The following is a 25,154-nucleotide window of genomic DNA, read 5'->3' on the forward strand; positions in this document are numbered from 1 at the left end:
ACAGATAACAAATCTGATGCCTGTTCTTTTTGGAAACCACAAAGAAACTTGGTGCTCTCCTTTTTAAGGAAGGACCAGTCAATTCAATCATTGAAGAGCTGTTCCACAGTCCATTTAAAAAGTCGTATCTTTATATCAGCTTCAGCATGTTTGTTCTCTTGCACACAAACGAAAACCACATGGACCTAAAGAGGTGTAAACAGATGTGAGTTATGTAACCTTGGATTTTTTGTACTTTATATAATATGCATCAGCATACTCTGAGACTTGTCCATAAACTAATGTAGGTTTCCTGAATTTACCTTGCAGTATTAGTTTTCCATCACGAGACGAGTGTTCAATACGGCGCAAATGTAAAGCTTAAACTCCCACCCAAATGATCACATTCTTTCTATCTAACCTAGACTTCTGGCAACATCACAGATCGGTCTTTCACAAAAACCAAAATTTCAGGGATGGGGCAGGGTTCCATTATCACACTCTAGCCCTAACAGGAATGTAAGACCCAAATTACTGATATTTTCTTACTTTTGTCATGGCTTGATTTGTTACATAACTGCAAGTACTTACTTTTATTTAATTAATAACCTTTATTATTTATCGTTTTCACAGTAAGACACATTATAATTAAAATTAAAGTTTAAGTCATGAGTGAATACCAAACATTAAAAATGAAATAAAATCTGCTCAAATGAAATTTACAGATCTCCTGTGAAACACTGTAAGCGTAAGTGGGAGCTCCGGGTATAACAAAAGAGGAAGCAGGAAACACAGAACAAATAGTGTAATAATTGTGTTAATCGATACAAAGGATGTCGCTGCAAATGGTCCAAAAGAATAATATTTACATGTAAACGTAACTCATTTGCATAGTGTATGGCAGAAGAGAATGAGTGACCACACTGAATCTGGAACTTCACACACTTATTGTTCACTAGCACAGTCAAATAAATTCGAAATATAAAATTAACCCACACAATTGTGCATTCATTCATTAATTTATAATTTTTTATGTTAAAAATGTGTTTTCACCAGTTCCACTATTTCAGAAGAAATAGCCCTGTCTTGTACCAAATATGTGTAGTGTTGTAAATAATATTTCTCATTAATCTTCTGTCACATCATGAAGCTATAAATAACAACATATCAAATCAAAATTTACAACATTAAACAGTCAAACGTGTCTATTTCAATATGTCTCTACAAAAACATTAGTTACCAGTGACAAAAATGCTATTTGCTGAAACAGCACAAAAGATCTAACAGTCTTGGTACGATGTCTCCACACTTGCCATTGAGTTTTGCATGTGCATAGCTGTCTCCTCTTGTCTTGCCAATATTTATAATTGCAATACGTCTCTCCAGCTCAGCAGCTTGCAGGACAATTCTAAACCCCGAGAAAACAGAAAGTGATGAGCCTAGTACTAGTAAGGAGTCAGAATCTTCCACAATACTTTTTACAATTTCTACACGCATTCTTGGAACATTTTCACCGAAAAATATGATGTCTGGTTTAAGTATGCCTCCGCATGACGGGCATTCTGGGACTCGGAAAATTTCTGCTTCAGCCTGCAAGATAACGATTAGAATAAAAGTGCCATCGTTAATAAAGATAAAAATCACTCTCGACAAGTTTTTGAAACTTTCTGTCATTAGCTTTGAGACAGACACAAAGATGGTTATCATCTCACCTGAGTCAGTTCAACATCACCATCTGGTCGTATCACTTTCGTGGAAGCTTTCATATTTGGATTCATTTGTTGAAGAATTTCCTGGAATGTGTTTCTACTGACATTATAGTCACAGTTTAGGCAAATTACTCTATATGCCGTGCCATGGAGTTCAACAACATTATTACTTCCGGCTTTCGTATGAAGGCCATCTACGTTCTGAGTAACAACCCAACCAATTTTCTGGTGTATTACCTCCAAATCACGTAGAGCGTAGTGCGTAGCATTGGGCGAAAATGACGAAAATCTGGGCCACCCAATGAAGTTGCGAGCCCAATACCTTTTACGAACTTCAGCACTTTTCAAGAAGTCTTGAAACTGGACGGGTCTCGAAGATGAGCGAGCGTATAAGCCAACATTTTCCGAGCGATAATCAGGAATGCCGCTTTCCGTCGATACTCCTGCTCCAGTAAGCACAGCAATCTTCTGCGACGTCTCAATGAATGTAACAAGTTTGCTAAAATCTTCCACACTGACTGGATTGTGCTTTGGCACGAACGCAGAACTACAGCTACGGGAAACAGAATTCTGACACTTCACCATTTTATCTGCAAATTTCGTTCTCAAAGGCCACATGTTTATAAACAATGTCGAGCGGGTCACACTAACTTGCACACAATAACAAACGGTTATAGTTACGTCACAGTTACTTCACGAATAGTTTCAATGCGTTACGGGAATCGATATTTCATGTCATAAAAAAGAAATAATTACATAATATTCAGATATTCACTATTAACGCGGGCAGTGTCACTTTTCTTCAACATGTAAGTTCGAAAACACAATCAGTTGGTGTCTCCAGCTTCTTTACGTTGCTGAATCATTTCTCGAAGGTTATTTTCGCTGTCTTTCAAATTCCTTTCCAAATACATTTTATTGTTTTCCAGCTGTTTAATTTTCTGGGAGTAGCTTTCATGTTTCTTGTCCAACGACGTTTTAATTTCATTTACATCAGTCAAGACGAACATTCTACCCACTCCTTGATACATTTTTGTATCGGGTGGCATGCTGCTAAGTTCCTTTCCTGTGAGCTGCGTGTGTCTCATACCTTGCTTCAGAACTTCTATCCTGGCATCTGCAACTTTCAGCTGCTGCGTTGTTTCCAGCATTTTTTGTTGCAATTCCTTAAATGCTTTCTTTAATTCTAAATCCACCGTCTTCGACATTTTAAAAGTACGTACCTTACCGCACAATGTACCTGCCCCTACAAGCCCAGTCTTAACTGTCTAAGCAAAGATGACGCCCACAGAAATGCTGGAGGCGTAAAATTGTGAAACAAATGTAAACACCTTTCTCATTTGCTTCGCTGAAATTTTACATTGATAATTATACTGCAACTTATATCTTTTAAAACAAGTCGTAAACAAATACGAGGCAACCGAATTTCTTAATCAGCTGAAACAACTGAGCCTCGCTCCCTGGCAGAGAATCGTATTTTCTGTCACCTTTGCTTTGTGTGATTTACTGTGTATAGTAATTGTCATATGTTCTCACAGAAAGGGTCTGATTGTAATTTCTTGTAAAATGTATGGCAATTATCATCAGGAACCAGACTATCCAGCTGCGCTATCGCATTTATCTCATTTGGATGCAGAACAACTGAAAGAACTGCTAAACGATGATGAGAAATTTGAAGATATGATGAAAGATATTAAACAGGTTAGTTAATAACGCTTTCCTGCTGCAAAGTGCAACGATAGAAGAAGGAAGGGAATATGTCTTTAGCTAATTCATGAGGAAACAGATATTTCTGTTTTGTGTACTCATGGAGCTTCTTTGATGTCGTATGTACTACCTATACACTAGGCTCACAATGATGGCCTTAGTTCCTTTCATTACGTAGATTGGAAATATGGAAAAAAGAAACAATAAAAAGTCACGATGACATCTTTAGCAGAGAAAAACATCAGAAAATCCACAATGTTTTCTGCAGTACTCAAAGTTCCCTCTTAAGGAGATGTGGTCATTGGTTTTTGGTTAAGAGTGACACCTTGAAAGTTAATGGATTTCGCTAGAAAGTGAAAATATTCTGTTTATGCGCTGTTTACCGTATTATTCTGGAACGTTATCTAATCAAAAATCCATTTCTCTAACTATGTATCAGACTCGCATATTTGTAGGACGAGCATAGGCCGCAATAAAAATACTAAAATTCCTTAAAAATAGTTGTAAACAAGGAAGAGAGGTCCCCATTCTCATTTATCTACATAAACTCTAGATCTTTCCCTCAGAAGAGCAGCTATCGGTCTCCTTTATCATTCTTAAACGATTGCTGTTGTGATGAATATTCGAGTGTCCTTCCAACAAGGTGTTAAACTGTAATTTTGTTTAACAGATTATAGTTTCCTTTGTATATATCTGTATCGAGGATTTCCTCAAAGGTGTAGAACATGTCAGTTGGTGAGGGAGACCTCAGCCATCTATGAGTACGTTAAAACCTTTTACTTGATAGCCATTACTGGTTTTGTGCAACTATGTTCATCTTCAGATGACTACAGTTGTGTATATGGTATGGTCCATGTCTTCAGCAAATGTCTTTTCTTGAACTGCTATTCTTCCTTCCTGGGAGAAAGGATAATAGATCCTTCATGATTGTTACTAAACAATACAAGCAAAGTGACGTAGATTTTTGTAAGTTTGTTGAGAAGTTCAAGGACGTGAAAAGGGATATCCTTCTGAACTATCACTGAACTGTTATAGGTATTTTACTTTGATTGCATGGTAGGAGGAAAGAGAAAAATAAACCTCACCCACCAACTAATGGCTTTCAAATTAGTGAAACCTGAATGGATGTAAAATTCTTTTGAAAGATCTCTACTTTAGCACAGAAAGAGCCTTTTTGTATGCATCTTGGAGATCCACTTCAAACTGTCAGACATTCCACTGCCAAAATGCTGTTGGTGTGTGTTTATAGTTACAAAATGTAGCCCATGTCTCTGCACATATCACTGCAAGCCGTTGGCATCTCTGTTCACGAGTCCCAAAGACCAGTATCTCTCTGCCACTCCATAAACATATTCGCCAACTGCCACTTAGTTTGCTGATCAAACAGCTTCCCCCATCCATTTATCCTTTAAGAGGACCGTATTTGTGGTTTCACATGATCCTGCGACAGGAGTAGAGTGAAAGAAAAGCTCATTCTAACAGTAGAGAGCAGTTTCTCAAACAGAAGGTGAGTACCGCATTTCAGCACTGGTAGCTCCCTGTTATCTACCTTTTGCATTATGTCACAGATTCTACTGAATGTGGAAGCCAGCACTATCCCTGCTTACTTACTCTTCTATCCGGCTCTAGCTACCAGAAGGACTTGTTTCACATATCAAGCCCATTATATAGGTGATAATTGGAATACACAATGTAGTGACCTAGCTATATTCTAGTACAAAGGTTGTGGTAGTTGACAATGTAACTACTCTTATCAATAATGGTGCTGCCATCTCTTAAAGTCTTATGGTGGATGCAGAAGCTATTAAACAATCAGTGATGGGTAGGCATCATAGTGGGATTGCAGGTGCAGGCCAGTGACACAAAACATCACAGCAATTTAGATCGCAATGTCAAAGGCATGTTGATCTAATAAAATAAGCAAAGAAGGTTGTGATAAATTCCTAAATCCATTAGTCATTTTTCAAAGATCACAACAGTATGGGGGTCAATCAGGAAAATATTTGTTAAATGTAGTCAAACATCAGTCACATCTATATGAAATAATAAAGATATTTTAATTTATCCATCAGATATGTGAAAAAAGGGGTGCTTACACATTATTTGCATACCTTCAAATAATTACAACAAGGAAGTTCCTTTACTAGGCAAGAACTGATGGAATGGGGCTTCTTAATCTCTGCCCTACTACTAGGCAAGAATATCACCACCTGGGGACCACACGGGGAGTGGTCTGTGAAATATAGAAAGAAATTGAACTGTGCAAATTCTGTAGGTAGTACATTTTATAGTTATTCGGAAATAGAGAGGCTTGCTCAGGATAGAGTAGCATGGAGAGCTACATCAAACAGTTCTTCGGACTGAAGACAACAACAAAGTAATCATAATCGTCAACACCACTTCATCAGTGAATGGGAAATATGCAGAATAAATTATTTCCTTCACTTTTAAATTGCCTGTAGCAGAAACCATGCATACTGAAAATGTAGAGAAACCGAGGAACATCGTTGATTCTAGGCAATGGGTTTGCCCATTAAGTTGTGATCTAGCTGTAATCCCAAAAAGTAACACTTTTTACATCTTCTGTTTTGTTGTTTAAGAAATCTGTTTTTATAGTGTGAGGTGTACTATGAAAAGTACTGAGCTAGATGTACATCTACATCTAGTCTTATCAAAAGTCAATGAGAACTGATTTGCCTTAAACCAGCTGTTGATGTTTTTGTGCATTTCATCAGCTACATTTCCAGTAAGGGAACTTGCACCATCTTTCATTTTTGTCTCCTGCCTAAATTACAAAACTTACATCTTCTGAAACTGTAAATATAAGGTCAAAAAATGTCAGAAACAGAGGGCCCAAAATCAAACCTTGTGGTAGAAAGTCTGATTACTTCAAATTCTGACTGCTTGTTGATATGTGATTGACATTGAATAGAAATAACCAAATATGCTATACCAGCAGTCAGCTTTGACCCATTATGTCATCAACTTGGGAAAGACAGCCTGTCACCTGTGTCATCATGGCAACAATAACATATTCAATACAATCAACAAAATTAAAACAAATCCAAAATTTAATCATAAAAGTGTGAAAAACGACATGAAACTAATGGGTACTCTAGGACTCAGCATTTATTTTCCGAATATGGGTTTGATGACCCCGGAGTTCCTGAGCTGTGGCTGGTAAGTGCTGTCAGTCCCATGTCGTCATAAGCTGTGGGCATGCTTCACCTGCTACTGTATGGTGCAGCAGTGGAATGTTGTATGTCAAAGGGAATGGGGATCTTGGCTTGACTGCCCGGGTTACGAGGATGCTAAAAACCTTTATTAAAAAAACGTCAATCTCAAGGTATGCTGTGCATTGATAAGATGCATGGCTGCTGAGGTGAAACAGTCATTAGTGGGCAACCTCCGGGGAATGCGTCGCACCTCAGTTGTATAAGGGTTACCTAGGCACGCGAGGCTCTGTCTATGGGGACTTTTATTTCCCTAGCTGCTCGTGGGACCGAGTTGGATCCTTGTAGTTTTCTCTTCCCACTCCCATTGAAACGGGTGGGCCATTGGTAGGTACCAACACCCAATCAAGTAAGAGGGCTTGTGTAGTCAGTTCTTCAGACTCAGGGAAATGTAAGAATCCTAGCGGCTTTAGTAACACAATGTATGCTGCTGGTCAGATGATGCTTTTTTGGTTTAAAGGAAAGAGAAAAGTTTTGAAAAGGTGTCACCTTTTTACATTCAAAAGGGATTAGAGGGGATTCAGGTACTTCAAAATCTGTTAAGTGGTTACAAAACGGGACAACTGTTGGTGGAAACCTTAAGTTCCTAACAAGTGACAAATCTGCAGAAGGCCAAACCCCTTGGGGAATATGCCACTGAGACTGAGCTCCACGCCACATTAAAGTACAATAAAGGTGTTGTGACATGCAGTGTCCTGGTGGACATACCCAAAGACGACGTGAAAGCTGAATGGGCCCAAAACGACAGTGTTGATGTACACTATATTATGAAAAGGACGGAAGGTGATGTGATTTAATCCAACTCATTCCTCTTCACTTTTAATAGCACAAAACTCCTAGAACATGTTAAGGTGGGTTTTCTTTACTTAACCATGTGGCCCTATGTCCCTAACCTAATGCACAGTTTTAAGGGAAGCTGGAACGCCCTATCCCGACAGTGTCAAATTTAGTGACTTGGTTTCCCTGTATTACAGAAACCACTGTAGCCATTGACATGAAACTTTTACAGGACATTAAACTGTATGTTCTGAGTCTACTGAACTACAATAATTGCATTTCAGCCACTGCTTTTGGAAATACAGTTTTTTAATTACACGGTTAAAATTGTGTGTACTTTTTTGTATGTTATCCTAAATAATTTTAATTATACTGAACTTTATGTTCTTCTTTTAGTTCAGTAGACTCAAGATATGTATGTTATTACTGCCTGAGTATTTGAATACTCTACTCGAATTGGTTTCTGAGATTTATGGAAAAATGCAACAGAAAATGTAAATTTTCAGGAATGGCTTCTAAAGTTTCAAAATACTGTAACTCACTTAATATATGCTTAATTTTTTATTGTTAGTCACTCAGAAGCACCCTGCACCATACTGTATGTTATCCTCTTGATCTTTTTCCAAGTTTTTTCTCCTTTTCTTCTTTCTGGACTCCTTAGTGACCAACTGTGCTGCATACTGTGCTTTATCACTGCGAACCTTGTCCTCTGATGCAGTTTTTCTCCAGGATTAATTCCCATATGCTGTAGCACTTTCATCCTACCAGTGCTGCCATAATTAAAAGCAATAACGGCATCACTTTAGTCTTCATTCAAACAAAAACATTTTTTGCCAGGCAAGTCCATGTAAGATTATTGAATGACTCATTGGGATTTTGAGTCTGACCGTGCAGACACTGTAGTAATTCAGGATTTGCCAGAACTCTGTAAATAGGTTCTATGATATCCATGACTGCTGCTGGGATGGAATGTTTATGGCTGTATGCACTGTTTGAGTACTGGGTATTGTGGTAATTGCACCATGAATCAGGTCCAGGAGGGCAGAGGTGCTGTACTGGTTTTTCATCAGTTGACAGTCTGTGGAAGAAGGTAGCCCATACTGCCTGCTTCATTTTCAACAAATCCTCAGTATTATTTCTTATGGCCATCCCGTAATACTGCTGTAGTTCATCAATCATTTTGTCTGTCATCCTGTCTCTTATGGCTTTACCATCAGAAAGTTTCTTGTCTCTCAAACTTTGTTTAAACTTCCACGACCTGGTGCCCATTCTCTTCTGGATTTGACCAACACATTCCAGTTTTGAGATAATCTTCTCACCATAAGACTGAGCGGCTACAGCACTGTTATATGCTAGCATGAGCCTCCATCACGTAAGAATTTAGATCAACTAAAAATTTCAGCAGCTGCAGAAACCTCCATACCACCACTTGTTCCTTCATAATTTCTGTCACAGATATGCCCTTCTTCATTCCCTGATTTATACTTATAACAATGTTTGGTTAAAATCTGGAAATCTATTACCTTTCCAGTATCCACATTGGTCATCGTAGCAACAGAATTTTCTGAAGAAGGGAAATTTGTTAACATCCAGTATTGATTTAAGTGTCAGGAAGTCATTTCTGAAAGTATTCGTATGGAGTGTAGCCATGTATGGAAGTGAAACATGGACGATAAATAGTTTGGACAAGAAGATAATAGAAGCTTTCGAAATGTGGTGCTACAGAAGAATGCTGAAGATTAGATGGGTAGATCACATAACTAATGAGGAAGTATTGAATAGGATTGGGGAGAAGAGAAGTTTGTGGCACAACTTGACCAGAAGAAGGGATCGGTTGGTAGGACATGTTCTGAGGCATCAAGGGATCACCAATTTAGTATTGGAGGGCAGCGTGGAGGGTAAAAATCGTAGAGGGAGACCAAGAGATGAATACACTAAGCAGATTCAGAAGGATGTAGGTTGCAGTAGGTACTGGGAGATGAAAAAGCTTGCACAGGATAGAGTAGCATGGAGAGCTGCATCAAACCAGTCTCAGGACTGAAGACCACAACAACAACAACAACAACAGCAACAGAATTCTTAGAACTGTAGCCGTGCTTATGCCAAATGCCATCAGAGGCTACTGGTACATAAGTCATACCATCATTTATTTCAACAGCTTTGTTTGCAGCATCCTTGATTGACTCACATGCAACAGATTCCACAGCAGCTCCAATAAATCCTGCATACTTTTTGATTTTACAAGGTGGGCGTGGCATATTCATCATGCCACACATTGTTTCTGCTGCAGTGAGTCCTTTGCCAGTAGCTCTCAATCCATAAAACCATGTAACATTTACTCCAAAATAATTATCTTCACACTTATAAGAATTCCAAGATGATTGAGTATATTTACAATGGGTGCAATTAATGATAATTTTCCTGGCTAGTCCAGTTGATACCTCACTGCCTTCATGTAAACTCCACATATTCTGCAACACACACATTCACCTAACACCCTTGTTAGGATGTGTAAATCAATCAGAATATAACCTAATCTACCATTTACATCACTTTTGTTTTGAGAAAACTGTGTATCACAATTTTTATTTTAATCTTCGAAGCACTAATGGGTGTTTCTCTAGATACTGACGAGTTTGCCTGTGTTTCATTGTGTGTAACTTCACACTCTCCATGTTGAACACAATTTGTTCGAAAATTTATTACCATGAAACCCACATTTCGTAGAAACGCTTTGTTTTGGCATCGTACTTTACTTTTTGAGAGATTTAGCAATATATTTGTCACTTTTCCTTGGAAAAATGTTAGCACTTCGACATACAATGCGTGTTTATACTATGAAATGATATGATACTGTTTTTGACAGTTCCACCAATACAAACACATAATTTAACCTTTATAACATAGCAATCCACAGCCTGCTATATAAAAAATTACCCATTTTATTAGATCTTGAAGTAACACACGTAAAAATTTCAACATTTTCAACTGGCGTAGATTATATTTAAAAAAATAAAATACTTCCCATGTGAATTTATAAGTCATATATATAATCATTTTATTCAGAAAATTGTAAAACATGTGGTTCCTGAAGAGGGGCAGCAGCCTTTTCAGTAGTTGCAGGGGCAACAGTCTGGATGATTGACTGATCTGGCCTTGTAACACTAACCAAAAAGGCCTTGCTGTGCTGGTACTGCAAACGGCTGAAAGCAAGGGGAAACGACAGCCGTAATTTTTCCCGAGGGCATGCAGCTTTACTGTATGGTTAAATGATGATGGTGTCCTCTTGGGTAAAATATTCCAGAGGTAAAATAGTCCCCCAGACAGAGATTTAGGAACAAGGTTTTAAATTGTAAGACATTTCCAGGGGCAGATGTGGACTTTGACCACAATCTATTGGTTATGAACTGTAGGTTAAAACTGAAGAAACTGCAAAAAGGTGGGAATTTAAGGAGATGGGACCTGGATAAACTGAAAGAACCAAAGGTCGTACAGAGTTTCAGGGAGTGCATAAGGGAACAATGGACAAGAATGGGGGAAAGAAATACAGTAGAAGAAGAATGGGTAGCTTTGAGGGATGAAGTGGTGAAGGCAGCAGAGGATCAAGTAGGTAAAAAGACAAGGGCTAGTAGAAATCCTTGGGTAACAGAAGAAATATTGAATTTAATTGATTAAAGAAGAAAATAGAAAAATGCAGTAAATGAAGCAGACAAAAAGGAATACAAACGTCTCAAAAATGAGATCGACAGGAACTGCAAAATGGCTAAGCAGGAATGGCTAGAGGACAAATGTAAGGATGTAGAGGCTTATCTCACTAGGGATAAGATAGATACTGCCTACAGGAAAATTAAAGAGACCTTTGGAGAAAAGAGAGCCACTTGTATGAATATCAAGAGCTCAGATGGAAACCCAGTTCTAAGCAAAGAAGGGAAAGCAGAAAGGTGGAAGGAGTATATAGAGGGTCTATACAAGGGCAATGTTCTTGAGGACAGTATTATGGAAATGGAAGAGGATGTAGATGAAGATGAAATGGGAGATAAGATACTGCGTGAAGAGTTTGACAGAGCACTGAAAGACCTGAGTCGCAACAAAGCTCCGGGAGTAGACAACATTCCATTAGAACTACTGACAGCCTTGGGAGAGCCAGTCCTGACAAAACTCTACCATCTGGTGAGCAAGATGTATGAGACAGCCGAAATACCCTCAGACTTCAAGAAGAATATAATAATTCCAATCCCAATGAAAGCAAGCGTTGACAGATGTAAAAATTACCGAACTATCAGTTTAATAAGTCACGGCTGCAAAATACTAACACGAATTCTTTACAGACGAATGGAAAAACTAGTAGAAGTCGACCTAGGGGAACATCAGTTTGGATTCCGTAGAAATATTGGAACACGTGAGGCAATACTGACCTTACGACTTATCTTAGAAGCTAGATTAAGAAAAGGCAAACCCACATTTCTAGCATTTGTAGACTTAGAGAAACCTTTTGACAATGTTGACTGGAATACTATCTTTCAAATTCTGAAGGTGGCGGGGGTAAAATACACGGAGCGAAAAGCTATTTACAATTTCTACAGAAACCAGATGGCAGTTGTAAGAGTCGAGGGGTATGAAAGGGAAGCAGTGGTTGGGAAGGGAGTGAGACAGGGTTGTAGCCTCTCCCCGATGCTATTCAATCTGTATATTGAGCAAGCAGTAAAGGAAACAAAAGAAAAATTCGGAGTAGGTATTAAAATCCATGGAGAAGAAATAAAAACTTTGAGGTTCGCCGATGACATTGTAATTGTGTCAGAGACAGCAAAGGACTTGGAAGAGCAGTTGAACGGAATGGATAGTGTCTTGAAAGGAGGATATAAGATGAACATCAACAAAAGCAAAACAAGGATAATGGAATGTAGTCGAATTAAGTTGGGTGATGCTGAGGGAATTAGATTAGGAAATGAGACACTTAAAGTAGTAAAAGAGTTCTGCTATTTGGGGAGCAAAATAACTGATGATGATGGTCGAAGTAGAGAGCGTATAAAATGTAGACTGGCAATGGCAAGGAAAGCATTTCTGAAGAAGAGAAATTTGTTAACATCGAGTATAGGTTAAAGTGTCAGGAAGTCATTTCTGAAAGTATTTGTATGGAGTGTAGCCATGTGTGGAAGTGAAACATAGACGATAAATAGTTTGGACAAGAAGAGAATAGAAGCTTTCGAAATGTGGTGCTACAGAAGAATGCTGAAGATTAGATGGGTAGATCACATAACTAATGAGGAAGTATTGAATAGGATTGGGGAGAAGAGGAGTTTGTGGCACAACTTGACTAGAAGAAGGGATCGGTTGGTAGGACATGTTCTGAGGCATCAGGGGATCACCAGTTTAGTATTGGAGGGCAGCGTGGAGGGTAAAAATCGTAGAGGGAGACCAAGAGATGAATACACCAAGCAGATTCAGAAGGATGTAGTTTGCAGTAGGTACTGGGAGATGAAGAAGCTTGCACAGGATAAAGTAGCATGGAGAGCTGCATCAAACCAGTCTCAGGACTGAAGACAACAACAACAACAACAACAACAACAACAACAACTCCCCTTAAATACTAGCACTTTAGGCCTACCACTCTTATATGGAAGGCAGAAGCCACTTGTGGCAAATGTGGTAAGGCTGCCCAAGAAGTAGTTAGATGTTCATCTCCTGCAAAGTGTGTGAACCACTCTGGGGCTCGCTCTGTCCGGAGTAGGGACTGCCGTGTCTTCCTTGAAGAACGAAAGATACGAGAGATCAAAACCACAAGATGGATCCCCTACAGCAATGCCAAAAAGATTTATAAGAACTTGTAGCCCCCAATGCTTGATACGTCCTTTGCTTCAGTTGTTAAACAGTGAGTACAGAAAATTGATGCTGCTACAAACAGGGAGGTTGCTTCTGTTAGCACTAGTACCTGCATTTATCAGTGTACTTGTGCTGCTGCTGTTACTTCAGTCTATGCTTCCTCCGAAAACATCAGACACGGCCGTTGTTGCTGACATTGCGGACCTCCCCGCTCCTTCAAATGTTCAGTTTGGTCCACCGTCCAGTGCTGCCACTACCACTACCACTACCACTACCACTGCCACGGTTGTGGCCCAGAAGCCAACCCAGGGCAGAAAATCAAAACGCCCAAAGACTGACCCTCCACCCATTATGGGCTCCCCTCCCTGACGGAAAGATGGGGTGAACGTGCAATACCCATGATAAATTGCTTCCATTTTTCAGTGGAACATTAATGAGAGTTCACGACATATGTGGAGGAACTAAAACTGCTAGCACAGGAACATCCCGTTTGCCTGTGTTTACAAGACATGCATTTTAAAGCCATTGACACCCCTGTGCTAGGTGTCTATACCCTTCACGAAAAGGATGACATGACTGGGGAAAGGGCCAAGGGAGGGGTCACTGTGATTGTCAATAACATGCACCACAACTCTGCTCTTTTCGTAGCTACTGACCTGTAAGCAGTTGCTGTTTGAAATTCATCTTTGTCAGAGGATCACTGTTTGTTCATTATATCTCCTTGCACAAGATGTAATACACTCTGGGGCTCTCACAGATCGTTTGGAACAACTCCCATGACCATTTCTCCTCCTGGGAGACTTCAGTGCCCATCATGTCTTGCAGGACTCCACACCTGCTTGCCCTTGGGGTCAGATTTTGGAGAGCCTCATGACGTCTCACGAGCGATCCAACATGCGCTGACTTGTCCATCCCAGAGTCCTAGGTCATCTTAGTTGGAGAGTTGTACCTTGGTGGACAGAGGTGTGCCGTTTCTGCCATATGGGACAGGCGTGCTGCTCTTCAGTGGTTTAAATGGCACCCAATAGCAGACAACCTCATAATCTTTAGAGTCGCCAGAACCAAGGCTCGATGCTTAATTAAGGAGAGCAAGAAAAGGTGCTGGACTCTGTCAACTGTTCCACTCCTCCTATGAAGGTATGGGAAGTCATCCGGAGCATTTCCGGTAAACAAAGTCATTTAACAATAGCAGTAGTGCTGAAATGGGTATCTCCAAGCAATGCCCTGAGACATCATTCAGATGCTGGCAGAACATTTTGCAAAAACTGCAAATTCAAGCAATTTTGCCAGCATTTTGCCACTACCATGCAACTGTAGAGAGAAGCAAGTTGGACTTCAGATCCAACAGCTCTTAATTCTAAAACTCCCTTCCTGCATGAGGGAGCTGGAATCAAATGTTTTAATTTGATATGGCAGTCAGGTCACTCCCCCAACTCACGGAGAGAGGCAATTTTGATACCTGTTCTCAAACCAAGAAAGGACTGGTCAGGCCCCAGTAGTTACCGGAGTATCGCCTTATTGAGCTGTGTAGGAAAGACCCTGGCTGTCATTTGATCTGGTTGTTAGAGACCAGGCAGCTCCTTAGCCACCCTCAGAGTCGGTTCCAAAGTTTGCGGTCCACTGCTGACCACCTGACCCTGCTAGAGATGGCTATTTGACAGTCTTACCTACATAAACATCACTGTATTGGCATATTCTTTGATATCAGTGTGGCGTATGACATTACTTCCGGGGACACAGTATTCTCGTGCAACTGCATCAGGGTCTCTCAGGGTAGTGTTTTAAGTATTACCCTCTTTGCCCTAAACAGTATCACATCTACGATAAGGAGTCCTGTACAATGCTCTTTATTTGTGGATAATTTTGTTATTTTCTGTTCCTCCTCCAGTGCTCCAATTTACAGTGCAGCAGTTGGAGGAGTGGGCTGCAAAGATGGGTTTTCAGTTTTCTGCAGAGAGAGAGAGAGAGAGAGAGAGAGAGAGAGAGAGAGAGAGAGAGTGTGTGTGTGTGTGTGTGTGTGTGTGTGTGTGTGTGTGTTCGTTTGTTCATTTTGATCATTCTTGTCACATTTTTAATTTACTTGTTGTGTATGTGAGGGACATCATTCTACATGTTACAAGACCCTGTGATGTTCCTGGGCCCGTTGTGGTTATCACATCTGAGAGACCTGAAAACTAGAACTTGGAAGGCATTGGATATCGTCAATTGCCTTAGCCATAGGTCTTGGGCAGCAGACAGATCACATCTGCTACAGTTTTATAGGGTTTTTGTGCATTCATGCCTAGGTTATGGCTGCACGGTGTATAGGTCAGTGAGACTGTGTTACCTTAAGATTATTGACACTATCCACTGTGGGGGATTAGGCTAGGCAGATGCTTGCAGGACCAGCTCCATAACTGGGGAAACTGTCACACACCATCTGGCGGTAGTTCCTCGTCATGCATCAGGCTGTAAGTGCCTGGCAGTTCTGAATTCCCCTACATGCCATACTGTTGCTCATCCAACTCTGGGATGCATTTTCTCCAATCATACACGGGCAACACTGCCTTTTGGGATGCGCATGCAGCGTGTGCTGGAGTCATTTGGTGTGGAACACATACAGCCACCATGGTTACTGCAGAGCCCAGGATGATTTTAGATTTAGTGCAGTACAGGAGAGATTGCACTCGTGCATTTGTTTTTAATACTTTACTGTTCTTTTAACAGAGCACCACAATTCTACAACCATCTTTACAGATAAGTCAAAACAGGGGGACTCCATTTGTTGCTTTGTTGTTTTCCCTGATTGTGTCCTTGAGATTCACCTGCCTTGAGATTTTACTGCATTCAACACGGAGCTGTGTGCGATCTCGTGGGCACTAGAACAGATGAGATGGCCTCCAAGTTCTAAATTCCTTGTCTGTTCCAACTCTCTGAGTGTCCTTCACTCTGTGCAGTATTTGTACCCTGCAGATAAAGTAGTCCAGAATGTCGAGGACGTCGTCCTTCAACTACGATGGCTACAAAAGGTGGTGTTTTTCTGCTGGGTACCAGGGCACATGGGTATTGCAAGGAATGAAAGGGAGGATGTAGCAGCGAAGGAGGCATGTAGTGATCCTCAGTTGTTTCACTGTGCTATCCCATTTTATGCTATCATCTCGCTGTTGAGGTACAGAGTTATGTGTTGAAGGGAAGCCGAGTGGCTGGAAGTGACTGATAATAAGTTGTCTGTAGTAAAGCCCACTATAGTCCAGGAGCCAGATACAAATTCGGTCAATTATTTCTTCTCGAGCGAAACTTCGTGAAATGCATTAGGAATGTATACTATGAATACTTGCGACCGTCAGCTGCGACTCCGTGGGTGGGGCGGGCATTGGCAGCCTCCCACGCATGGAGAAACTAAGTTTTTTAGTCACTTCCTCCCGTTTGAAAATTTGTCAGATTATAGTTTATCTAATATTTTGAAGGAAAAATAAAGTCAGCTGACCATAATGTGGTGGATTATACTTCAACTAGCTGCTTGAACTTAAAAAAAAAATATATTTTCAATGATTTCCTCTAAACTAAAAATGTACTTGGTGATCGTTTATATGCTACTATGAATGAAAATTAATGTCAGCTTGCTGTATCTCAGTGGAAAGTTTGTCTGCTGGTACCTTGAAAGGTGTAACGCAGCAGCATCTATTGCTTACTGAATCTTACCAGCAGACGACTTTTCCCTTGACTTACAGCTAGCTGATTTCTTTTCATTATTTACTAAAGCATGGTAACAATCCTCTTATAAATTTTCATCCGGGAGGAAATCACATTTCTTAAGTTATTCGGTAGTATGCTCGATTTTAGTGTTTTGATAACAAATATGAAGTTTAATAATGGAGGAAATGTTGGTATAAGTAAATTAATTAATGAATAATTTATTCTAACATATTTTTAATTAATTAATTTTATTTAAATGAATTGGTTAGAAATAATAATGGCAATTAATCATATTCACTCTCTTTGGCTTGAGTTGCTTTCATCTCTCTCTGATTCATTGCCAGAGCCGCTGTCAAGAGTTACATGCGATCATGTCTTCATCATCATCATCATCATCATCTGGGAAAAGATGAAAAGAAAAATTGTTAGTACACGTGTATAGTAAAACATTATCATATGAAAAAATGAAATTAAGGAAAAAGAATTGATACATTTTCCAGGCTGAATGGTTATCTCTTCAATCGACGTTGGTAACTGAGTCCCAGAAAACCAATCAAATTTGAATCGGTTGTCTATTTTTTCCCAACCATAGTCTGTAGGTTCTTCATTGTTGGAACTTTAAGGTTCGCGTGAGACCAAATTTACGCAATGTAACATGCCCTTAAATATTGCTTGTACAGTTCTGATTCGCATGGTGGTAGAGAAGAACCATCAATACCTTTTATGGACAACTTAAATTCATCATTATTGTCCAAAAATTTATAAGTTTTTTGGAACAATGCAACTCTAGTGTTGTTTGTTTCTTAACCGATTAAGGCCAAACATCTGACAAGCAAACTCTTGAATTTTGCCAAATAAATCTTCCCTGTTTGTCGATGACTCTGACATTTGTACAAAACACTCCGTAAAATCTTCAGATTTTGACATTATCGAAAATGGACACTTCTTGCCTTTTCAAAAAAATGCAGGGTTGTAATCACACCATGTAAATGCGTGTGACATTATCGAAAATGGACGCTTCTTGCCTTTTCAAAAAAATGCAGGGTTGTAATCACAAGGGGTGCTGTCAGTGCTGTGCTCCAATTCAGTCCCAAAGTCTCATAAAGTTGAGTGACATTGATGAACCTCATATGTTTTCCAATGCCGACTTCCGTAAAACATTGACATGTTGTGAAACATGAGCCATATTAGCTAACATTATAACCAATACATCAGTGTCAGAACAACGAATCGTTAGGTTAGTATTAAAATCAATTTGCCAAGCGTGAAAAATCATTTTTGTGTCTGCTTCTTCATGAGCTGGACACGAAAATGCGTTCTCTACAGTTCTTACAACCTTTCTATCAGTGACCGTGTATCTATAACAAGCATCCATATTAAAAAAAATAGTTTTGTTGCTCGTGTATGGTGCCATATGATCTTGTTCCCAATTTTCAATAAAGAACTGAACAAGAGCTTCCTTGAAATGAATATTTTTCAGTTCAGCTGAAAAGTCTTTTTTTCATACTTGATCAGGACCATCGATACGAAAGTTAGCTTGCTCCATACCTCGAAGTTTGTGTTTGGTATCTTTGATCGATGAAAATATGTACCGATCAAAAGCAATGATGATAATCTTAGCTGTGTTTCCACAAATCATGTGTAAAACTTTTTTTGAAATATTCCCAAAGCTTAAAGATACGTCTTTCATTTGATGTAACATGAAATATCCATCGTATATTATGATATCAGTACTTTGAGGTGACTTGGATTGTTTTTGCTTCTCTAATAAAGCCATCAATGCCGACTTGGGTGTTTTGCAGATAGTGCCGTCAAGGTGGCAGAGAGATAATGGCACTAGTGTTAACATGTATGAAAGAACTTTATCCAAATCAAGCTGTTTCTTCAAAGAGATTTGAAGCAGTTGCCCAAATAAGTCACACTGCATTCGAAGTTCCATTTCCCCTCAGCCAACCCTTTTTTTTTTTCCTCGTCATGTTAACAAAAGTATGGCTCTTGACTTTTAGAATAGCCTGCTCAAAATTGTTCGGATCTGTAACGCAACAAAGTATGAAATCCTCACGTCTTTTACTGCCTTCTTCTTCAATATTTAGTAAAAAATTTTCATGTTTGGGTGCTGCTTCACCAGTAGAAATATTGTATAAAAATCATTTATCTAAATTCTCATCAAATGGGTTGATATTACGATTAATACCGTTGCTGAATCTGTGCAGATGCTCAGTACTTTTTTTTTCCAGCTATTTTTAAGATCTGCTGTCACATCTTGCGCAGTGCTTAGTCCAGTTTCTTGCATTGTATAAGTAATAATTGTTGAACGAGTGGTATGCCTACGACACCATCGTTGCCTAGCTGAGATTGAATTGGTAATGTGATAAATTCCAGTCGGCTTATTGGCAGCATCAGCGTTAATTGTTTGCTCAAGAGAGAGATCATTAGATTGCTTCAAAAAAGGTTTTTTGGTCCGCTTTATACCGAATGATCCCTTCTCAAAATTCTCATGTAAGCCTGGATGAGTCTTGTCAACTTTCATTAAATTATCAAGGTACTTTACTAAATAATGCGCATAATTTGTTTGTTTGAAAATAAAGTACAAATTATTTTCAATAAAGCCATTTTAAACATTTCATAGTTACTGGTACGGATGCTCGTAGTAAGCACTAAGTAGTAAGCGATCAATCTTACATATATCATGTAATAATGCGCTGTCTTGCCATGTTTGCCTTCCAATGTTTCTACTGTAAATTGCTCATATTTATTAAATAATTCTGTTAATTCAGCGTGTTGCAGTGGAGGTTCAAGCTCTTGTTTTTAGAAACCGCAACAAATAGATTTGCAACTCATTGGGTAAATTTATTTTTTCTTGATGAATAAAGCATTCAAAATGTAACATTTTTCAATGCTAACGTAATCATAGGATGTAAATGCTTACATCTGCTAAAATGTTTGCCAGTAATGAATCCGTTGGCGAGTAATTCTTCATTTACCGTGATGGTTGACAAACCACAATTATCTACGAATTTACCTACTGCCTTGAAGTACACCATCATAATATGAAATACTGCAAGGTGAGTGAATAAATTGTCAAAAGTGTTGGCTTCTGTTTTTGATCTTTAGCGCAATTTTTGCAATAACAAGATCGTAAGTTACTGCAGTGTACCTTTGCCCGCACTTAAGAGCCACCTTTTGACTTCGAATCATAATCTCATAAATCGTATCTTTGTTCGTTGGTGATGCATTGATCATTGTTAAATAACAAATAATGTGCTTGGGGGATCGATCTGCATGCAGTAAACTATTATAACCAACCCACATAGGTGTGTCTGATAATTGCAAATAGTGCGAAAGCATCCATGCAAAATCAATGTGTTGTACTGATTGAAGATTTGTGGTGTTTAATTGTAATGATACATAAGATGGCAGCATACTTTCTATAGGTCTCGGTTTTTTGTTGAATTAATGTTGTTCTGAAGTAACAATATCAAAACTCCGTCTGTGTGTGCGAGATCGAGATGCCGACACATTATCCACATTGATATCTGTGTCTACTTCACTGATGTTACTACCTTCAATATCGTGATCTTGCTATACATTATTGTCCTCAACTACTGCTTCGCCAATGACATCATTTTCCATCTGAAGATCTTGCTGTACATTATTGTTCTCAACTACTGCTTCACCAATGACATCATTTTCCATCTGAAGATCTTGCTGTACATTATTGTCCTCAACTACTGCTTCACCAATGACATCATTTTCCATCTGAAGATCTTGCTGTACATTATTGTCCTCAACTACTGCTTCATTGCCAAGACTACTCACAATTTGAAAATCTTGCTGTACATTTTCATTATTAACTACTTCTTCACTGACGATATGGTTTTCAGTTTGAAAAATTATACCTACAGTATCGTAGAGTATATCTTTGCCAGTGGTAGTTTCTACGAAATGATCATACTTGTCAAATGCAACTCCAGTATATACGTGAGATGTTCGTAAAATACCGTCTGGACAAATTTCGGAAAGCTCATAAGAAGTGAATTTTGCCTCAGTCTCGAGGCCTTCCAATGTACTGTAGCTACAGCAATGACCATACCGAATTTTTTTTGTTGGTGGTTTAACTCTTCAAAGTCATGCCAAAACAAATATGTTTTGATAATTTAATTCGACCATTAAAAACAGCATAAATTACAGCTTCAGAAAATGATTTGGCTAGCCTTGTTGTTCTTTTGTTTTCTCTCCATCGACAATTTTCACCAGATATCAATTTTCTATAAAAATTAATTAATATTTATGGAATTTCGCATTCACTGTCTGTTAAGTTTTTTGTTTTAATCTGATTCGGTAACTTCTGACATTTAACTCGATGTATTTCTTCATGTAGAATACATGCAGCAGCATCTAAAATATTTTGCTTTTCCATTTCATTTTGGATCATAATCCGTTTGAAAGGTTCTTCAAGAATTTGGCCTTTAAAGGAGATTATGCTAATTTTTTTCGGAAATTTCTTTAACAATCTTTCTTTTAAATGATATGGTTTGAAACTGTAATTTGAAACATCTTGATGATTATTTTTCAAGTGTTCAATAAACATATTATTTAAAAGTTTTAAGAAGAAAGACTGATCTTGTAGGATAATATTTTCCTCGACATATTTTTCAACAACTTCATAGGCTTCTGCTCGGATATTTCGTGTAAAATGCCATTCCGGGACACTCTCCAAATCACATTTAAGTGCCTGGCAGAGGGTTCATTGAACCACCTTCACAATTCTCTATTATTCCAATCTCGTATAGCGCTTGGAAAGAATGAACACCTATATCTTTCCGTACAAGCTCTGATTTCCCTTATTTTATCACGGTGATCATTCTGCCCTATGTAGGTCGGTGTCAACAAAATATTTTCAAATTCGGAGGAGAAAGTTGGCGATTGGAATTTCGTGAGAGGATTCCTCCGCAGTGAAAAACGCCTTTCTTTTAATGATTTCCATCCCAAATCCTGTATCATTTCTGCGACACACTCTACAATATTTCACTATAATACAAAACATGCTGCCTTTCTTTGAACTTTTTCGATGTACTCTGTCAGTCCTATCTGGTAAGGATCCCACGCCGCGCAGCAATATTCTAAAAGAGGACAGACAAGTGTAGTGTAGGCAGACTCCTTAGTAGGTCTGTTACATTTTCTAAGTGTCCAGCCAATAAAACACAGCCTTTGGTTAGCCTTCCCCACCACATTTTCTATGTGTTCTTTCAAATTTAAGTTGATTGTAATTGTAATACCTAGGTATTTAGTTGAATTCACGGCTTTTAGATTAGACTGATTTATCGTGTAACCGAAGTTTAACGAGTTCCTTTTAGCACTCATGTGGAAGACCTCACACTTTTCATTATTTAGGACCAACTGCCACTTTTCACACCATTCAGATATTTTTTCTAAATCATTTTGCAGTTTGTTTTGATGACTTTATTAGTCCATAAATGACAGTGTCATCTGCAAACAACCAAAGACGGCTGCTCAGATTGTCTCCCAAATCGTTTATATAGATAAGGAACAGCAAAGGGCCTGTAACACTACCTTGAGGAACGCCAGAAATCACTTCTGCTTCATCGGCAGACAGAGTATTACCGGTGTTTGTGAGTCCACTTGATCCTGCTCTTACATGAAGGGCATCTTTGTTCTGCCTAAAAAAATATTTATTCTTAAGTGTAACTTAGATTATTATTACTTTTCGTTATACAGCGCACATATACACATACTACTTTACTTAAAAGTGTGTATAGTGTATACATGCTTAGTGTAGAAGGAGTCTATAGTGTAATTTCCTAGTTCAAAACTATAGTAATAGCGCTATTGTACATGAGGCAAATAATATATTACTAAATTATACTTTTTCTTACATTAAATTTATATTCGAAATAATTTAAAGAAATTATCTCCAATCCATATATGCACGGTAATGTTGAAGAAAGTTTGTCTTATGATGTCGTTTTCCGTTACCTATATTTTGGTGGCAAAGCTGTATACCATCGATAACATTCACTGTGGTACAACTGAAAATTGTTTGGCTGTGTAGGAAGCACAGTATCGGGCCCAGCTAGATCATTAGCTTTTCGTATTGTAAATACATATCTGCACTTATTTAAATTGCCTTCACTAAATAATTTCAACTGAGCAGTGGTTTTTTTGCAAAAGGTGCAATAAGGTATTATGTTAGACATTTTTATTTTATACTGAACTGTTACTATACTAACACGCTGTTTGACTAAACTAGTTTTAATTTCTTTTCAAGTCACGTTGTATTCCCCACCTATTTTGTTTCTACCAACAATCTCCTATGTGCACTCTATGCAACAAAGGGCCTTTGTACGCAGTCATGGGTAAACCTTAACCCCTCCAAGTGTACTTTTAGCATTCTATGCTCTGCTATAGCATAGCATCTGGAGAAGGTAATTTTAATTCACAATCAAGGTGCAGTATTGAAAGGGCTTATATATAGCTTCAATCTGTAATGTGATTTCGTCCTGGATGAAAATTTATAACAGGATTGTTAACATGCTTCAGTAAATAATGAAAAAAATCAGCTAGCTGTAAGTCAAGGGAAAAGTCGTCAGCTGATAAGATTCAGTGGGTAATAGATGCTGCTGCGTTACACATTTCAAGGTACCAGCTGACAAACTTTCCACTGAGATACAGAAAGCTGACATTAATTTTCATTCAAAGTAGCATATAAACAATCACCAGGTAAATTTTTAATTGAGAGGAAATCATTGAATAACAAAGATGATGTAACTTACCAAACGAAAGTGTTGGTATGTTGATAGATACACCAACAAACACAAACACACACACAAAATTCAAGCTTTCGCAACCCACGGTTGCTTCATCAGGAAAGAGGGAAGGAGAGGGAAAGACGAGAGGATGTAGGTTTTAAAGGAGAGGGTAAGGAGTCATTCCAATCCCGGGAGCGGAAAGACTTATGTTGGGGGGAAAAAGGGGCAGGTATACACTCGCGCGCGCCCCCACACAACACACAACACACAACACACACACACACACACACACACACACACACACACACACACACACACACACACACACACACACATCCATCCGCACATAACACACACAAGCAGACATATCATGTCACTGCCCGTCCCACCTACAAAGTCACAGCTGACTGTCAGGAATTTTAATAATATAAATCCAAAATGCATTTCACGAATTTTCAATTGGGAGGGACTTTGTCATGAAAATCTGTCACTGGCTCCTGGACTATACGTAGCTGTGGAGCACTTCCTTCCACCCACGAAGACAGGATGTGGTCCTCCTTGCTTGTCTTCGCATAGGCCACAGCCCTATGATGTGTGGCTTTTTGCTCCATTGGGAGGAACACCCCCCCCCAATGTGTGTGTGCTTGCGGTGTATAGATCACTGAGTGCCACATTTTATTAGACTGTTTTATTTTCAGATTAGAGGGCAGCGCTAGATTTGCTAGCAGATCTGCTTGCAATTTTAAGTGTTTTTCGAACAAATGTGGTTAGGCATGTAAGGTTTTGTGATTTGTCCAGCTTGTTTCCGAAAATTTTGGGGATATGTTCTTAATATTTTAACATGGTGACAGTGTCACCCATTTTTGCTGTAAGTGGTCAGCTAGTTACATTTCCCATGCATCTTATCTTTTAGCTCTTTTGTGGTGGTAGATCTGTTTTAATCCCAGTTGTTGTACCTTCCACCCATTTTTAGTTTTTTTTTTAGGTGTGTGAAATAGATTGATTGTACAGCTCCACATGAGTGAGGTGGGAGTAAGTGAATGAGTGTCAGTTTATAGGTTTCCTCCTTACTGTATACACAAATTTAGAAATTTTATCCAAATTAGTTTATTTAAATGAGTGTAAGGACACTGATAACCTCATTGTTGTGTGTTCGAAAGCTCCTTACACCCACACACCCATGCACACACACAAAATTAATAGGATACTCACGGGAATAAGAGGGTTTTGGACAGGGGGGAAACAGAACAAAAGGCATTCCTACTCTTATTACAAAAATCAGTAGTGGCAACTTTACATAAAGGACAATTAAAATCGACAAAATTCACTTCTGTCCCCTTCGATTGACCTATGCAAGTAAACTGAATTGTACATTACCAATGAATGACTAAATTTGCAAAAAAAAAAATGTTACTGAAAAAGTCACCAACCAAAAATACCAAACATTGCTGCAAATTCTGGTATCAAACACTTCAGTTGGCCAA

General features: G+C 38.8%; 3 protein-coding genes across 3 annotated transcripts in view; 1 reads left to right on the forward strand and 2 right to left on the reverse strand.

Moving 5' to 3' along the window:
- Nucleotides 1–769: 769 nt before the first annotated feature.
- LOC124712553 (NAD-dependent protein deacylase Sirt4) lies at nucleotides 770–2,306 on the reverse strand. Its single transcript, XM_047242865.1, has 2 exons — nucleotides 1,692–2,306; nucleotides 770–1,569 (listed from the first exon to the last, which is right to left on the reverse strand). The coding sequence occupies exons 1-2, from the start codon at nucleotides 2,304–2,306 to the stop codon at nucleotides 1,234–1,236; spliced, it is 951 nt and encodes a 316-aa protein (XP_047098821.1). The 3' UTR covers nucleotides 770–1,233.
- Nucleotides 2,307–2,515: 209 nt separating this feature from the next.
- LOC124712555 (prefoldin subunit 1) lies at nucleotides 2,516–3,102 on the reverse strand. The gene has a single exon (XM_047242867.1). It carries the CDS (start codon nucleotides 2,894–2,896, stop codon nucleotides 2,516–2,518), a length of 381 nt encoding a protein of 126 aa, XP_047098823.1. The 5' UTR covers nucleotides 2,897–3,102.
- Nucleotides 3,103–3,195: 93 nt separating this feature from the next.
- The window catches only part of LOC124712554 (vacuolar protein sorting-associated protein 37B), a 46,257-nt gene continuing 24,298 nt past the window's right edge, over nucleotides 3,196–25,154 (forward strand). The window contains exon 1 of the mRNA XM_047242866.1: nucleotides 3,196–3,389. Coding sequence (XP_047098822.1) covers nucleotides 3,255–3,389 — 135 coding nt within the window. The 5' untranslated portion in view covers nucleotides 3,196–3,254. The remainder of the gene's footprint in view (nucleotides 3,390–25,154) is intronic.

The sequence above is a fragment of the Schistocerca piceifrons genome, chromosome 8 (genome assembly GCF_021461385.2).
Source record: "Schistocerca piceifrons isolate TAMUIC-IGC-003096 chromosome 8, iqSchPice1.1, whole genome shotgun sequence".
NCBI lineage: Eukaryota > Metazoa > Arthropoda > Insecta > Orthoptera > Acrididae > Schistocerca > Schistocerca piceifrons.

What these genes read in the sequence shown, in the direction of transcription:
- LOC124712555 (XM_047242867.1), bottom strand. Translation starts at nt 2,896, where the DNA reads ATGTCGAAGACGGTGGATTTAGAATTAAAGAAAGCATTTAAGGAATTG.
- LOC124712553 (XM_047242865.1), bottom strand. Translation starts at nt 2,306, where the DNA reads ATGTGGCCTTTGAGAACGAAATTTGCAGATAAAATGGTGAAGTGTCAG. An exon ending in GTGATGTTGAACTGACTCAG is followed by an intron (nt 1,570 to 1,691) that starts GTGAGATGATAA and finishes GTTATCTTGCAG; the next exon opens with GCTGAAGCAGAAATTTTCCG.